The 15,159-nt window shown below is 45.4% G+C and overlaps 1 protein-coding gene across 3 annotated transcripts in view; it reads right to left on the bottom strand.

Moving 5' to 3' along the window:
• Positions 1 to 15,159, bottom strand: part of Efl1 (elongation factor like GTPase 1) — a 98,918-nt gene that overhangs the window by 23,541 nt on the left and 60,218 nt on the right. For all 3 annotated transcript variants that reach the window (XM_074061602.1, XM_074061603.1, XM_074061604.1), the window contains 2 exons: positions 10,024 to 10,155; positions 5,855 to 6,002 (listed from right to left, as the gene is read on the bottom strand). In XM_074061602.1, the coding sequence (XP_073917703.1) occupies positions 5,855 to 6,002; positions 10,024 to 10,155 (280 nt within the window). The remainder of the gene's footprint in view (positions 1 to 5,854; positions 6,003 to 10,023; positions 10,156 to 15,159) is intronic.

Raw genomic sequence — 15,159 nt, 5'->3', positions numbered from 1 at the left:
ACTCGCCACGTTAATGACTTCTGTCACATGTCACATGAAGTTAACATGCGTTAGAGCTGTTAAAAGTTATACGTCAGTTCAAAATGTCCATCTGTATCACAGTCTTTTCAAATGCCAAACTGGCATTTGATGAAATTCAAACCAACCTATTCTTGATTTGAAACAATCACTTGGAAATCTTAAATCTTAAAAATGGGAAAGTAGTTTAAAAGTCACTGTAATTTAGAAAACATAGTTCATCTATTCAGAACATTCAAGAAAATCAACTACAAAGCCACTGCCACTGAAAGGAAATGCACCTATAACATTTTCTTCTCAGCCTTGTATTATGAAGTAAGAAGTTACGCACCGCTGGAGGCTGGAGTCCTTCCAGCTTCTGAGTCCCAGGCAATGTCCTCCTGGAGTCACTTAGTGACTAGTGACAGCCTCTCTGCACAGCGTGTGGCTGCCACAGAAAAAGAGCAGTTTCCTTAAACACTAGCAGTGCAGAGCCTGTCACTACCTAGGAAGTGCAGTTGGGGTGGGCTGTAACAGCACCACGGTACCCCCTGGGGCCCTGGCCCCATCTGCCCCTCACCACCTACAGGTGTGTGTGCCAAGGACTCAGATGGCTTCTCTGGCTTGGAGATCACAGGTACTTTTCTTATTTCCCATTCCTCATATGAACCATTCCTACAAATGTTGACCAAGCTGAGAAAAAGTTTTGTATTAAAAGATAGGGCTCTTTAAAAAAAATTCTAGCAAGTTTAGATATGCTAATATAACTGTGAAATTCTGTAGGCATACAGAGTAGTACACAAACAGAACACCCACATAAACTATGTTCAACCCGATAAAAACCAGAGCACTTCAAGCCCTCAAGGCGAAGACTGTCCACACCTTCTCCCCATCCCATGAAAGTGACCACGGTCCTTTTATGGTGGTGACCGCCCCCTCTTTTGTTTTCATCATCTGAACATCAATCCTTACACTCTACAGTGAAGTTTAGACTGCTTTTTAAACTTTATATAAATGAAATGAACACTTTTTTGCAATCTTCTTAATTTCTTGCTGTGAGATTGCTTCGTGTTCACATGGCCGTGGCTTTGTAAACAGACTGTCCTGCAGAATTCCATCACATGACTACAGCATGATTTATTTACCTATCTACTTCATTGTTTGCTTTCAACTCTGGACTGTTTCAAGTTTTGCTGCTAGGGCTGGGGTGGGGCTCCGTGGTAGAATGCTTGCCTAGCATGGGTGGCCCCGAGTTCTATTCCCAACCTCCCCCACACCAAACCCCAAGTTGTTGGCTGGGCATATGACACATGCCTATAGTCCCGGGTGCCTAGGAGGCCAAGGCAGAAGGAATGCTTGGGTCTGAGAGTTGGAGGCCAGCCTGGGACCCCAATCTAAAAGCACTGCTAGTGAGCATCATTTAGTGATGTACATTTGCTCAGCTTGGTGTTGTGTACACTTCCATAACAGGTAACAAAGCCACATTCCAAGGTAGCTGCACCAAGTCCCACACCTTCGAGTTTCAGAGGACTCTGTTCCATGTCTCATCTGGTGGGCACACAGACGTATCTCGCTGTTGGAAGACTTGTTTGAGCCTCTGCACCACTTCCTATGGTCTGTGGCTTTCCTCACTACTTTCAGGAATCCTTCACATACGAGGACACGGGGCCCTTATCTGGTACACCTACTTCAAAGATCTGCAGATGGCCCTCCGATGTGCTTTCCTCATTGTCCTGCAGAGCTGCCCACTTCTGGATTCTCTACCTCTCTACCCTTGGGTGAGTGTCACAGCCTTAGACACAAGGCTTACAATATGGCTTTACTTCTATTACAGCAGGACCCCTACCCCCATTCCTCTCCTTCCAAGGTGTTCTGGTTTTTAATGTGACCTTCAAATGTCCCCACAATTATTTTTGAATCAACTTGAAAAGTCCCACACACATATAAACACACTGAAATTCTGACTTGGATTGCTTTGAATCTATAATCAGTTTGGGGAGGATGGAAATAATTAAAATGTTGAAAATTTCAAGCCATGAAGATGGTATATACCCCTTTATTTCATAGTTCTCAGGGTTTATAAATATGAATAAATTTTTATTCTTAGATATTTGGTATTTCTATTGTCTAAATGGTAATTGTAAAATAACTGTTGGTGGTATTTGCTCCATGGTGGAGTGCTTGCCTAGCAGGTGCGAGGCCATGGGTCTGATGCCCAATAACCCCCACCCCCCAAAAAAACCCCACAAATTCCTGATCATTACTAATATAAAGAAAAAATAGATTTCACACATAATCTCAAATTCATCAACCATGCTGGGATTATTCACTGATCCTGATAACTGCTGTAGATTCTTCTGGATTTTTGGGTCATACCACCTGGAAATGATGACAGTTTTGTTTTTACCTGTTCAATTCTCATATTTTAAATTTTTATTCGGCTTCATAATGCTGTGCCAAACCCAGCCCTGAAAAGTTCACCAGTAAGTAAGTACATGTTTGCTACAGTTATCTTGAAAACAGCCTTTGTCAGTCTAAGGAAGTTCTCTCTTTTCCTGGCTCGCTAAGATTCTGATAATGCAGAGATTCTGAACTTTGCCAATTTTTGTATCTATCACAATCACTTCTCACCTTTTTCTGCTAATGTACTACATTCACACTGATTGAAATTTTCAATGTTTTATAACTTTGAATTTCTTGTACAGTTACAGGATGTTAGTCACTTTCCATCACTGTGACAAAATGCCTGAGAAAACAACACAGAAGACATTTTGGCTCACACTTTCACAGGTTCCAGTCCAAGTTCTGCTGCCTCCTTTGTACATCATGAGCCCAGGAGCACCTGGCAGAGGAAAGATGCTCTCACAGCAGCCAGAGACGGGGAGTTAGAGGGAGAGAGACACACAGAGACAGGAAGGGCTAGGGAGAAGATATTACCCTTCAGACCCAGCACGGCGACTCACACTGGTAATCTACCTACTCAGGAGGTAGAGATCAGGATCACAGTTCAAGGCCATCCTGGGCAAAGAGCTCACAAGACCCCCATCTGAACCAGTAAAAGCTGGGGGTGGTAGTAAGTGCCTGTCATCCTAGCTATACAGGAAGCATAAACAGGAGGATCATAGTCCAGGCATAAATAAGAGACCCTATTTGAAAAACAACTAAAGCAAAAAGGGCTGCTATCAGCAGCCCTACCCCCCTGCAGCCCCTTTGAAATTTACCCACCTTGTCTGGCCCACAGCTTCCCCAGCATTCCAAGGAGGCTGTTAGGGATCAAGTGGTAGAGCACCAGCCTAGTGAGCCTAGGGCCCTGAGTTCAAACCTCACTTCCAGGGGTTTGGGGGGAGGGAAAGTACACTCTTCAAAGGTGCCCCAGTCACCTACTTCCTGTAACCAGGCCCCGCCTCTTACAAGCCCACTCACTCAGCACAAGCTCATCAATGGATGGCACTGATGAAGTTACTGCCTGCACGATTTGATCACCTCCCAACAGCCTCCAGCTGGGGAATGCCTTTACTACATGAGCCCTGTGGGTGGGTATTTCAGATTCAAATAACGGAACTATGGAGTCTTCTATCTTGTGTTGGTTAGATTCTCCTTGGAACATGTTCATTTCTTTAATATTTATTAGCATGAAACTGTCAATATCCTCTTATGCTTCTTGGCTCAAGACAAGATACCTAGTATCCAGTCACGAAGGCATTCACCGCTCACGGGACAATGGTGCTGAAGAATGCCACCCATGCCTGTGTCAACAGCAGGGGCTGAGCTTTCTCAGTGGTAGAAAGCTGGCCTCAGCTTGCCATAGACACTGCCTGGCTGGCCCCCAATGGGCCTGAGCACATCTGCTTGAGTTCCCACACATGGTCTCTCGACGTGTGCATCAGGGAGTCCTCTCAACCTGGGCTCCAGGAACCTCTCTGAGTTCTCAGGAAACTGAGCTGGATAACTTCTCCACCACACTGGGCCACACTGCAAAGGAAACTGTTTTGTCTGAGGAGTACATGAGCAGCAGTTTCCAAAACCGGAAATTTTAGGAAAAGCAGTTAAGGAACACTTCAGTATTTATATGGTACTGTCTGGTGTGGTAGTATGTACCTGTAATCCCAGCACCAAGGAGGCTGAGGCAGGAGGATCACAAGTTCAAGGTCAACCTGGGCTACATAGAGAAACTCTGTTTAAAAAAAAATTTGTACGGGGGCTGGTGGAGTGGCTCAGGTGGTAGGGTGCCTGCCCAGCAAGCATGAGGCCCTGATTTCAAACCCCAGAACCGCCAAAAACAAAAACAAACCCAAAAAAACAAAAAAACTAAAAACAAACAAACATATAGTATCCTATTAAAGCAGTATACATTTTTTCAAAAGCAGATTTATTACTACTTTATTGTTCTTATTCAATGTAACTCTAAACTATTTAGGTATTTGCAGGTTAATATTTTCTAGAAGGGTTTACGTACGGTGGTTCTCAGAATGAAAATATATTTATGCTTATTAAAGTTACTTTAATGCCATGTTAAGGGTACATTTCTAGAAAAGTAGTTTCTCTTTTTAAAAGCACCGTTTCTTTTTCCTGAGATTAAAAAGTGTCAACAGTGAAAACTTCCAGGGAAAATATACAAATATACAAAGATACAAATATGTAAGTATCAACATAAGGTTAGGCTTAACTGGGAAATAGCACCTGAGATATAATTTTATGTATCATAAAACATGATGGTTAAAGAGGAATTAGTGGCCTGTAAAATGTGAGATTATTTTGTGTGGATTTTGGTTTGGCACTAGGAGAGTGAAAGGCGGAGGGGAAGGGATAGCTTAGTTCAAAGACAGAAGAAAGAAGTGGTGAGGTGGTGCACACCTGCAATCCCAGCTACCTGGGAGGCAGAGGAAGGACCACAGTCTGAAGCTGGCCTGGACAAAAGTGCGACACCCTACCTGAAAGACAAACTACAGCACAAAGGGCTGGGCACACTTATGCATGCTTGAGATCCCAGCATGAGGGATGTTAAGGAACTCACAACATAGTGAATTCAAGGCCAGCCTGGGCTACATAACGAGACGCTGTCCCCAGGACACGTCTCAGCTGTTTTTCATTAGTAAGCAGAGAAGTATATATTAACAATGATACCTTTTATTTGTCTTCTAGACTGGTGAAGTTAAAGTTGGTAATATGCAAAGGGGAAAAAGCACGAGCAGAGGCTTTCCAGCCACAGTGCTGTCTCAGTGTCTGTGCTGAGCCAGCAACGGCACTGCAGAAGCTTGTGGTGAGCAGCAGGCAGGCAGAGCTGTGCTGCAGGTGCAGCACGGATCTGAGTGTGGGCAGGGCGAGGGCAGTCACGAGGGTCCCTTCTGGCATCAATGACTCTCCTCAGCCCTTTTTCCTCCTTCTTGTTGCAAGAAACACACATTATCAGTGGGGCACAGAGGAGAGCTGTCACTTACAGAAAGAGACTTGGGATACCATTTAATGACACTTACAAATGACCTCCTTAGGGAGACAAAGATTTCCAGAAGGTTACAATGTAGAGTCCACAACCACAAGAAAAGTCTGTTCTAACCGTGACATGTATTTACAGAGTAAGTTTGTTTTGTTGCCTTGATGTGCTGTGTCTGTGAATGTTTAAAATACACACGTACACGAAAACATTTTATGATTAAGCTACAGATGCAAACTGATTCCAGTGTTGGAGTGAATGTCACTTCCAAGTCATTAAAAACTGATCAATGATCCCATATCTGCTCGTGCCTGAGCTGACAACATCTCATTTCTCTCCAAAAGAAAGCATAGCCTCAGTTTGATGGCTTGGGAGGCAGGGAAACACCCAGTGTCATTCCTCCATCTCCTCTCGAATTTTATCTACCTTTCCTTTAGGTCATCCAAGCATCGCTGAAGGTGGACTTCCCCTGCAGTGACCAGCACGTGCTCTCCTGTCTCCTGGATCAGAATCTGGACACAGGGGTCGGCCTGGTTCAGCAGCTTCATCCCTCTCACGAGCTGAGGCATCTCACCTATGGCAACAAGACCAACTGAGTCAATACCCTGAGCACCAAGGCGCTCCAGAGATGGGACGCTCACAAGGAAGGCAACTCTTACAGAGCCGTCCTCCATCCTAATCATGCAGTGATGTGAAGAAAGCTTTCCCCTAGTGACTTATTTGTACAGACAGGTAGCATGAGACACAGCCCGTCAGGGAGGCTGCAAAGCTCAACTCACCTCCACCACAGAGCTACAAAAGAGCATAGTACACTTATGAATTCACCTTCGTCTTCTGCAAACGCACACCTTACACCCCAGACATGAAGCAGAGCACTTCCTTACATAGCACAGATAAGCCAACAAATGAGCAAAAGAAGCATTTAAGATGACAGTCACAAGAACTTCATCCTAAAAGGAAATGTCTGTGCACACCTCGTGGGTTATGGGATTTACATTACACTGGCCAGTTCCTTCCACCTGATGGGGTGTGGAGCTCGGATGGCAGTGGCCAGCTACTTCGCCAGGGGCCACGGCTGCCTGTGGTTCCAAATGCACTTCCTGGTACACACCTGCGTCTCCCCCACAACTCACAGGAGCTGAGAGGACAGTCGGGGTTTGGGACCCAAACTTCGGGTTTGGCTGCTGTCTTCCCTCCTTTTTGCACACCCAGGTGCCAGTTTTCACTTGAGGGGGCCCGAGGAAGTCCCTCACTGCTGCACAAGCACAGGCTTTGACTCTGTGGGCATGTTTACACAAGCACTGTTTTGATTCTACATTTGAGGAAAAGACTTAGCAATGTACAAAACCACAGGAGCTTTCTGCAAGGCTGTGGTGCTCAACACACTTTTCAAAAGCTCATGAATCAAGGGCAGGAAGAGACGACTAGAACTTCTGTACCCATTCACTTTAAAATGAAGCCCTAATGATAACAACATTGCAGAGCTGACCATGTGCCAGACAAGCACTTTACCTACATGAAGTCATTACTAACACGAGGCACATCCGATTAATGTTCTCATCTCGCAGGTGAGGAAACAGGTGTAGAGAAGTTAAGGAACTCAAAGTCAAGGGCAAGAGAGGTGCAGAACCTAGTTCTGAACCTGGTGAGCCAGCCTCAGAAACCACACGCTAGAGATGAACACCAACACCTCCATAGGTTAAGGGTTGTAAGCCACACCTGGGAATGGAGAGACTCCTGAGGGAGACAGGGAGTGGGATTTCACTGTAAGCAGGGTTGACAGAAGCATTCATGTTTATTCGTTTTCAGGGCACAGTAGTTTTCCTTTGCCTAATAAAGCAGATTTATAGATACTACCTAGTGTGAACTAACCTAGCTTTTACAGAGTATGAAACCTGACTTAAAGGACTCCTACAAAGTGACCACTGATAATACTAATGAAACAAGTGCAACTGAACAAGGCAAAGCTTTTTCAGCTCCACCAGCCAAACTACAAAGTAAGAACCTATGCACCTCTCTCTTACTCTCTCTCTGCAGACTTAAATCTTTCTGTTCACGGTGAAGGTGACAGCTTAACAGAAGAGAAGACAATACTTTGAAATTAAATACTTGGAGATGTTTCCATTGATAGTCCACTGTCATTCTGTGCCCCAAGCATCACGCACTTTATGTGTAAACTTTTACAATCAGAAGGTTTTCCTATCCCTGTTTTAAAAGTCCTCCAAGTGCATAGTTGATTAAAGACATAACAATCAACATCTCCTAAGTCATCCAAAGAAACATGACTTTGTCTGTGTTTCGTCAGCTGGGAGTGTGCTCTAAAATGGCTACTGTGACTTAGTAAAGGATGGTGCAACTTGGAGTTACACTTCCCAAGGTGCCTTTCCCAGCGAAGATAACACTAAATTCAGGTGTTATAGTAAGTGGAACCAGGAAGCAGACCTCTGAATAGTTCTATCGCAGTTGAGGAGAGACAGCAAAAAATCAGGAAGCAGTATTAGAGTAGCCAGCATTCAAGATGGCACCAGGGTCACCCTGGTATCCTGACAGTCACTCCTGTGCAGTGCCCTGGACAGAAAATCAGGGCCAGCTTTCCCCAGTGTTGTAGAAGTGACGACAAAGTGACTCCTGCTTGAAGCTGGTCAGTCCCACACTGCACCTTTGGGTCCTGAAGCAGCATGTGGGGAGCCCTGGTGAGGGAACCTGGGGCCCTCAAGTGAACCACCTGGAAGTGTGGTCAGACCTCCAGTCCATTGTGAAGTATGACCACAACTGCTCCAGGGGCTCCAGGTTGTACCCTCCCAAGTTCCTGACTGAAGGAACTGCGAGGAATCCGTCACCAGTGTTGTTCAAGCACTGACCCTTGGAGTAACGTGCTATGCAGCATTAGAAAACTAACACAGCTATAAACCACAATCACACGCACATGACACGTCTACAGTATGTGTCTGCACAAAAAACAATTGAATCACAGCTATTTCATTTTAACCTAACTTTAAGAAATTTCTATTTTTGGTGTTTCATAACGGACATGAAATATTAGTACAAAAATTCACGCGTCTGGAAACCAGTGACTCTGGCCTCAATTAAATGGGCATCTTGAATTCCTCCGAAGGGTGACGTTTTAGGGTTGTTCAGAATCATGTCTGAGGCAGAGGTTCAAATCCTGACTCCACCACTTACTAACAAGGGGATCAACTTCTCCTCGTCCCCCTCAGAAAATTTAATGAAGGACACATGGGGAAATGCACTGTGGCCTCTAGATGGAGAACCCTAAATCACTCTCGTCAGACTGCCCTATGCATGGACAGAGGAAGGAAAATTAATCCCACCGGCATCTGCCCCAGGACGGGAAGCCAGGCAGGGACTCAGCGGGTCCTTCAGGGTTGGCTTTTACTTGGCCTTGATAGCAGAGCACGAAGTAGCACACAGCCACCAAATAACCCTTCAAAAACGGTAAGTTTCTCATAAAATATTGTTGCTTAAATTATTAAATATTTGTTAGTTCCTATTTTAAAACAGACATGCAAATGAAATAGAGAAAAACAAGCAAAAATAAAGATAAACAAGTGTTAGAAACATTCAAGAACAAAGCAGACCCCCCGCCACAGCTTCAGTGGAACTCGGTCTTCTGCACTGCCCTGGTTTCTTAGGGTGGGACACTGACCAGAGCCAGCCCAGCAAGCAGGGCAAAAGAGCAAAACCATGGGGGTCAGGAGCAGGACAACCCACAGAGGGGACAGAGGCTCCCCCAGCACAGGCGAACCCACAGGGCAGTCAGGCAATGTCAGCACAGTCACAGTGACAGCCCAGGAAGAATTCCCTGAGGCCCAGGGCACAGGGTCCCAGTCGTGGTTATCCAAGCATCTGTTGCAGGGCTGCAGGACCTCAGTGGCTAAGGACATGACTTAGAACTTGAAGGAGAGACAAGATCTAGGGAGAGGAAGGACATGAGGTATAGATGCCATAAGGCCATAGTACACTTCTGCAGAAAGCGATCCTTTCCCACATCTGTTATTTTGCTCCCAAAATTTCAGGCCTGGAGCTTCTTCACTAACCGCTGCCAGGCATGAGAATGTGACTACACAGCAGAATCACAGGGACAGGGGTCATTGCTGGCCATGGGGAGAGAAATGAATGACTGGGTAAGAATTAGCCAGGCAAATGATTAAAAGCCAAGACTAAGGGTTCAATGTTACATGCTCAGGCATGGTGAGTGCCACAGAGCCAGCAGGACAGGGGCAGAAAGTGGTTTCTACACAGAATGAAATGCTTGAGTCTAGCAGGCCAAGAACAGAGAGGCAGACGATGGGTTTTGAACTCATGAGCTTGGGGTAAGATTCTAACTCGGGGCAGTCAAGGAGCACAAGCTTTGCTGAGCTGCAACCCTGTGTGAGCATAGAGGATGAAGGATGTGAGGCTACCCTGTCTTTGTCATCCAGAGGAAACACAGTCTTCCTGGACGGAAAGGTGCCTAATCCCACTGTGTACCTAAGATGGAGTTTAGGGGCTTCTGTTGTACACGTGAGCACTGCTGAAAGCACACAAGACACCATGCTGCACGCATGCACTGAAGCGCGTAAGGAGCCTCTTACTTGGGTGTTTTGGCTCAATAGCGACTCTCACAATCGGGGTGGCTTCAAAGTTGAGCGGCACAAACGGTGAGCAGGACGGCAGGCTGCACAGTGTGGCAGACTTCAGCACCAAGTCCTGAAGGCCTCCTATTCCTGCAGGGGAGAAAGATCCACAGGGTCAGGAATGGATGCAAGTCCTGTATGTCATAAAATCACAGAATGAGCCTACACATATGTCACAGAGCCAAGCGCTTCCACGATGTGACAGGGAATGACCTGTGTCATGCTTGCTGCAAACCTGGACACCATCTGATTGCAGTCAGAAACAGAGAGTCTGCTAGATTTTGTCATATCGAGTTGGTTAAAGTGCACCTACTCTGACCGCAGAAAGATACATATGTCTGAGAATGATGATTTCTAATCATAATTCATAGTTCATTTTACACTGATTTGATAAAGATGAGTGTCTACTGAAATGATCTCTGCCAAATGTAGTTGCACACAGATAAAGGGAATTTAGAGACCCACAAAGTGGTGTTGCTATGGAGTGTCTGACCCCGAGCTACCCTCCCTACCACCCAGTTTTAAAGAGAACCCCAGGGCTGGGTACGGTGGCTCATGCCTGTAATCCCAGATACTCAGGAAGTGGATATTGGGAGAATCATGGTTCCAGGCCAGCCCAGACAACAGCAGGGAGGATCACAGTTCAAGGCTGTGATCCTGGCATAACATTCAAGACTCTAACTGAAAAATAACTAAAAGCAAAAAGAGCCGGAGGTGTGGCTCAAGTGGCAGAGCACCTGCCTAGCAAGCACAAGGTCTGAGTTCAAACGCCAGTACCACCAAAACAAAAACAGAACAGAATCCTAGGCACCCCACTCCAGGGTCCTGGCTGATGGTGGCGTGAGAGCCTGAGGGTGCCTACTTGTGTTGGAGCAGAAAAGAAAACAAGCAACGCCACAGTATTCCTGCTGATGATTAAGAACTTAGGGAAAAGGGAGTAAAACCTTCACTCCCTGCATGTCCACCATAACTCCTTCTGAAATACAATTTAAAACCCAAGGGACCGTGTTAAGGTTATCTGGGTAAATCACAATAAAATAACTTCAAATTCACTTTAAGGATTCCTTGATATGCTATAAAATATTAAGCACACACCTTCGTGTTATACAAAACACACCTTGGAACAACCTTTTTACCTTAAAACTAATGCCACCATGTATAAGCTAGAAAAGGAGTTGTGCCTAATATGTCTACTGTTTTCATTTTGGTCTTTTTCCCATCTCTTTAGGCACACATTGTAACTATTACGACCTAATAACTTGCATGCCTTTGCTAAAGCCTCTCCCCCTGAGGTTAAGTTCAAGCAAAGGACTGGTCTAAATCAATGAGAAAAGATGGATGACCCCACGGGAGTACAGGTAACAAATATGAGCAGTTCCATGAAAAGAAAAGGAAGCCCTGAGCAGCCAAAAATTGAACGCCATGCTGGCAAGCCTGTGGGAAAAGACAGGTCTTCTGCAGATGGGAGCAAAACCTGTTACAGGCACACAGGACGAAACCGACACACGAAGCCGACCCTGCAATCACACGTCTGACTTCCAGCTGCGCAATCCAGAGCGGTGCTGAGAACGGCACAGTTGAGACTGTGCGCACACAACCTGTCCCCAGGTGAGCAGTGACTGGCAGGGCACCTCTGGGTGTGCATGTGCGGGTTGGGGGGAAGCAGCTACTAGCATCTAGCAGGCAGGGCCAGGACCTTCCATGGTGTGGAAATGCCCCATACAAACAACTACCCCTTTGGGCAGCTTCTGAGGATCCTGCTGGACAAACCTGCTAATCATGTGAGCTAAAGTCTGATTCACTTTAATAACATAGTATTACTGTGGTTTAATGGCCACTAACTTTTCAGGAATGGAACGGCTACGCAAATAAAGTAGGAGTGGATTTTGTTAAAAGTCACTCCAGGTACCTGAGACGTTGATACCACACACCTGTAACAAAGCACACCTGTGACTGTCACGCAAATGTGGCCATGCAAGTAGCCGCACCAACTGTGTCTTCTGGGTTGGTCATGCTGAGTGCTCTGCATGGAAATGCACCTCATTTTAATGCAAACTACTCCCCTTTAATTTATTCTTTATATTATAAAGTATTACTCATGTGTCTGAAATATCCAGGCTGCATTTCACCCCTGGGAAGAAATGAAAAGTGGTGTTAGGTTTGTTATCAAAACAAGGTAGGGGTCTGGCAGGGATGAGAATCATTGTTAGTGGAAGTCGTTTGTGTGCACATGGAATGCATTCAGCAGTGTTCATGGCGGCAAAAGGCTGAAAGTAACCTGAAGAGTCACCAGATAAGCAAGTGATCAAAATATGTATCATGGAAGCAACGCAGCAAAAAAAACCCTGGAAACATGAGACAGCAGGAGAACATGTTACACAAGGTCACCGACATGGTACCGTCACACAAGCTAAAAATTAAATATATGTGCTGCTTGCAGACACCCACTGCTGATGCAAATAAAGTTGCAAATGAGTTGTAAAGCATCCCAAGGGGAAAACATGCTGTAAGGTTTTTTTTTTGGCAGCACTGGGGTTTGAACTCAGGCCCTCTCACTTGCTAGGCAGGTGCTCCCTCCACCAGCCCTTTCTGCTTTGGATGAGACAGAGTCTCACTTTATGCCTGGGATGGCCTGGACCACGTCGCTCCTCTTTGTGCTTCCCCAAATAGCTGGGATGACAGATGTGCACCACTGTGCCCAGCCATTTGTTGAGATGGAGTTTTTGTGAACTGGTCTGGCCTCAAACCGAGGTCCTCCTGATTTCTGCCTCCCAAGTAGCTGGGATTACAAGCAAGAGTCACCACACTGGCCTATACATCAACTTAAGAACACAATGACTGTGGGGAAGGTGAGTCCAGCGGTGTAAAGGACTGAGGTAGCAAGGGGCTTAAGTTAGGGACCTGTCACCTAGTAATGAAAGTTGATACAATTATGGAAAAATATTAAAATTAGTTAAGCCTAGGTGGCAGGTACATGGGTGTTTGTTGTATTATTCGCTGTCTGAAATGTTTCAAATTTTGAGATGTTGGTGGTGGCTGCATGCCAGGATCACAGCTGAAGCTCACCTTTTTCATGTCTCTGTGCCATGTAACAATCAGTTTGCACTATGCTCACTAAGAAGTGTATCTTTTATCTTTTAAGATGTATACCCTTTAAAATGTATAAGAAAACATTTACAGAGAGACAGCAAAAGAGCTTAAATGGGAACAGTGACCCTTTTTGGACAGTGGGCCTGCAGCAGGGTTTCATTTCATTTCTTCTGCCTCTAAGCAAATGGTCTCAGCAAACATGCTAGTTTTATGATAATTTTTTGAAAACAGCCTTTCTGTCAGTTACTTGAATTAGCACAGACAGCAAGCCCTGGGGTTAAGCTGTAAACAGGTTCCATTAGCATCAATCAGTTCAGATCCAGAAACTGGAACCATGGCCCCCCTAGAGCCAGACTGGACTTTCCCAGTCTGAGGTCCCCAGAGGGAGTTTTGGGTTTCTATCTGCCAGAAGCTGGCCTGCTTCTTAGGTTAGCCCAGGTCCCCAGGCTGTAGACAAGGGCCACAGTGAAGGATAGACCTGATCTCCAGATCCAGTCACAGGCCCAGGCATCGGGTGTGGCCGGCACCACCTGGCGCCACTGTTCTGCTGTACAGACTGCTCTTCTCAGTCAGTTCAGGAACCATGGGCTCATGTAGGGCACACAGCCAACACCCAGGCCCACTGAGGACAAGCTCTCAGGTGCGGAAGGAGCAATTCCCCTCATTCTGTGCTCTACATGGGTTTCACCAAGGGTCTGATGACCTCTGTCTACAGGTCTGTGCTGAGGGCCATGGTCGGGGGTAGGATGACAAAGAAAGAGTCTACTTCTTAGTTGCCTGTGCTTTCTTTTGTGCTTCTATGGCATTTTAAGAAATTTACTTTTTAACTTATAAAAGCGTAAAATTGTACCACGTGACATCTGATACATGTACATGTTGTGTGACATTTACATCAGGTTAAACACAGCTTTTCCTCTAACGTTTATCATTTTTTATGTAAAAACTTTCACAATTCCTTTGTGCTTTTTTGGAATGTACCCTACATATGGCATCTGTAGTCATCCTCCTGTGTGGCAGGACCCCACAACTGCCCACTCCCGCACAGCTGTGGCTCAGGACCCTTCAGTCACAGTCTTGCTGAGGAGACTTGAGACTTGGAGGCTCTGCCCTGCGTCTGAGAAGGGGCAGACAAATTGAATTCTGAAGACAACTTCCAAACAGACAAAATGGAATAGAAAAATTCTATGTAAATAGTATAAAAATAAAAGAAAATAACTAAAATTGAAACAGAAATAGCGCTTAGTACCAAGTGACACTTTAAAAAATAAAACTGTTTTTTTAAACCGTGAATCGTTACTAGACACAAGCTACAAGAACTTTTGAATATTTTTAGGGAGTTGCCCAAGAATGGAATGAAACAAACAAACTACACACACTGATCCTTGGTAAAGGTAGCCTGCAGCAGGTGGGGTGTGACAAAGGCTCCCGGCCAATAGGACACCTGCAGGGACAGGCATCAGTGTCCCCCCACCTCACACTTTCTACAACAACCAGCAGTAGAGGACTCGGACCTAAAGCTGAGAAGCAAAGCAAGAAAGCTCGCAGCGTAAGGAAGAATGCCTCTGACCTGGCAGGAAGCAAAGACTGCTTAACTAGGCCATACAGTACAGCACTAACCAAAAAAACAAAAACCTGAAAAATCTTAGACTTCATTAAGAACTGCTTTTTCCAAGATATCACTGGAGAGAAAAGTCAACTCAGAGTTGGAGAAAATATTTACAATAAATACAACGAATCAGGAACTTCCATAACATATAAAGAATGCCTACAACTCAATACAAAAAAGGCAGAGAACTAAAATGGAGTGAAGATTTTACAGCTTTTCACAAATAAGTGGAAATCAGTGGTGTATAAGTAAGTGAAAAGGAGCTATCTTTACACGTTACCAGGGAACCCCGGGGATAGTGCCCAAACATGAGATCAAATGAAAATGGAAACAGACAAACCGGCAGACACAGGGCCATAAGGCTGCTCAGCCATCCGGTGAGAACGGTGGGGCAAATG

This window comes from Castor canadensis, chromosome 19 (assembly GCF_047511655.1).
Source record: "Castor canadensis chromosome 19, mCasCan1.hap1v2, whole genome shotgun sequence".
Lineage (NCBI taxonomy): Eukaryota > Metazoa > Chordata > Mammalia > Rodentia > Castoridae > Castor > Castor canadensis.
The sequence above is the reverse complement of the archived record's forward strand: the minus strand, read 5'-3'. Positions and strand labels throughout refer to the sequence as shown.